The sequence below is a fragment of the Cibotium barometz genome, chromosome 49 (genome assembly GCF_041138505.1).
Source record: "Cibotium barometz isolate CiBa-2024 chromosome 49, ASM4113850v1, whole genome shotgun sequence".
In the NCBI taxonomy this organism is placed as follows: domain Eukaryota; kingdom Viridiplantae; phylum Streptophyta; class Polypodiopsida; order Cyatheales; family Cibotiaceae; genus Cibotium; species Cibotium barometz.
The window spans coordinates 40,180,866-40,183,402 of record NC_141094.1 but is presented as its reverse complement, the minus strand read 5'-3'; the positions used below and the strand labels follow the sequence as shown (position 1 = coordinate 40,183,402).

At 49.3% G+C, this 2,537-nt stretch overlaps 1 protein-coding gene across 1 annotated transcript; it reads right to left on the bottom strand.

The window, feature by feature from the left end:
* Positions 1-631: 631 nt before the first annotated feature.
* LOC147610580 (uncharacterized) lies at positions 632-1,968 on the bottom strand. Its single transcript, XM_086786212.1, has one exon. It carries the CDS (start codon positions 1,935-1,937, stop codon positions 1,131-1,133), a length of 807 nt encoding a protein of 268 aa, XP_086642338.1. The 5' UTR covers positions 1,938-1,968; the 3' UTR covers positions 632-1,130.
* Between the last annotated feature and the right edge of the window lie 569 nt (positions 1,969-2,537).

Here is a 2,537-nt window from a genome sequence, read left to right as displayed (position 1 = left end):
TAGCAGTTGACTGTTTGCCATGCTGAGGAACTCCCCCCAGATCATGTGAAGGTTTAGCATACACCACTAGCACCTATTGAACAACAAGAAGAACAAGAAGAAGACATACTAGTTGAGGAAGTAGGTGAGGCTCACCGGGATTAGGATCGAATGAAGGTGTACTCATTGAGCAAATACATCTTGAATGAGAAACAGACACTAGAGATAATCCAGAAGAAGAAGAGATTCAAGCTGAGTATGATCATGATGCATCGACAGCTCTCATGCTAGAGCTATAAGAGGATGGCGACATGGATGAATTGCCTTCTACTACTACAAGACAACTGGTTCCACCAATTGACAACAATGATGGAGTATTACAATGCTAGGCCCAACGCAGCAAAATACAGTGTCAGGGTTGTGGCCTAGGGCTGTGGCCTCGAGGGGGCTGTGGTGGTGGTGAGCTTTGCATTCAATGAAGAAAACGAGCATATTGCCCCTAAAGTAAATTATCGTTTGGCGTTATTGCTCAGCAGTGAGAACATATTTGCCATAAAGTAAATTATCATTTGGCATTATTGCTCAGCAGAGCAAGGCCGCTAGAATCAGCTATCTCAATTTTGAATCCATGAGAATTTTTGACATCCAAAAATGAGAAATATCTATCGTTTTGATTTTTATCTTCCTCTTCCTAAATCGAGAGAGGTATGAATTTTAAAACTTATGTGATAGAAAGAATTTGTCATGTGGGTATTTGTTACATGGGCATTTTGAAAAGGTCAAAATTGGTGATAATGAGATGATGTATCACACATGGCCCCATTATCAAATGGTGATAATGGGATGATGTATCACACATGGCCCCATTATCAAATGGTGATAGTGGGATGAGGTTGTTTTCATCTGTGCACTGCACTTTGTTGCTCCTTATCAGACAGATTGGGAATCAACGCGCAGTCAGTCAGCCAAGCCTCAAGAGTATCTGTAGTAACTTCGGCTCTGTGCCGCGCGTACTCTCCTGGTTTGCAGCCGTTCATGATTACAGAGACGTCCTTCCCGCGTCGGCTTACAATACCTACAGAGAGAGCTCTTCTTGTCGACGTGAGTGTCGCTGCAATGCTGCCCACAAAGAAGCGTCGACGCGTCGCCATTCAGCAGACGTAACTCCACAGTGAGCCATCCTCCTCGCCGCGCCCGGTATCAGTATCGAACCTTTTCCGTGTTGTCACAGCAGCGGACATGGCCGTGAATCCGTCGCGCGCCAGGCTCTCGAATGGATGGAACTCCTCGAACATTGACGTATTGAACTGATCCTGACTTGTCACCCTAGAAGATTGCTGCATTGTATTACTGGGAATGCTTGTCGAAGGTGGGCTGGTCTTGTCCTTGGGCGACAGCAGGCCGATCACGCCTTGTATCCAACAAGACATGGACTCGTATGATAAGTCACCTTCCCCGCCGTTCTCCACATTCTGATCTGAGCGCGACTGGCTGCGCTCTTCTGTACTAATTTCACCGTCCAGGCCCACTGGCTTCGCTTCATCTTCATATTCAGCCGGCACCATGTTGGTGGACGGTTGGATTTCAGTGGCGGGACCGCCGGCGCAGGTTGCGGCGTGGGCGACGGCGGAGGCGGCAGCTTGTATGGTGCGAGGGGAGGCCACGCCATTGGCGCGGGCAGCAAGCTGATCCATCATAAGGCCAGTGGAGTCTGAGAAGTTGAGGAAGGCAGCGCACGAGGGCCCACGTAGGAGGAGGCTGGCGACGTCATAGGCGCGAGCTGCCTGCTCGGCAGTGGCGTAGGAGCCCAACCAGATCTTGTCGCGGGAGTGGGGGATGCGAATCTCCGACACCCAGCGCCCCCAGCTGCGCATGCGCACGCCCTTGAAGCGGCCAGAAGAGGAGGAGGTGGGGGCCAAAGGGGGAGGGCGGCGGAGGCGGGGGGCGGGTTTGACCATGGCGGCTTGTCGGAGTCGCGAGAGGAAGGGATTTTTGGTGGGTTGCCGGTAAACTCGCTCTTTTTGTGCTTCCTGCAACCCGTGTGTCGCCGGGGGGCGCGTCGCGAAACACGCACCGTGCTCTGCTTACCTGGATCATTGCCATTGGGCCACGTATTTCCTGACATCACCTATATATATTGCGAAATGCCTTTTCTTCAATGCGGCATTAATAGGGAAACACCCAGCTGAGCTTCCTACAGTTTACACATGTTGGAACTACGAATTTCAACCTTGATTTTACACTTCAAAAGTTCGAAGAATTTATATATATATATATATATATGATCTTCTAACTCTTTTGTCTTCTACCCAGACCTCCTTAAACCTCCTCCTCCCCTTCTTCCCGAACCTCTAAATTCTTACCTCTTTTGTCTTCTACCCAGACCTCCTTAAACCTCCTCCTCCCCTTCTTCCCGAACCTCTAAATTCTTGCCACTCACATGCCAGCTTTGTGAAACTCTTCCTTTCTTAAGATAATATAGAGATAGAGATAGAGAAGAGATGTGGCGCATCTTCCCATCATGAACACAGTTAACTTGACCTTTTGCACTTCGAATG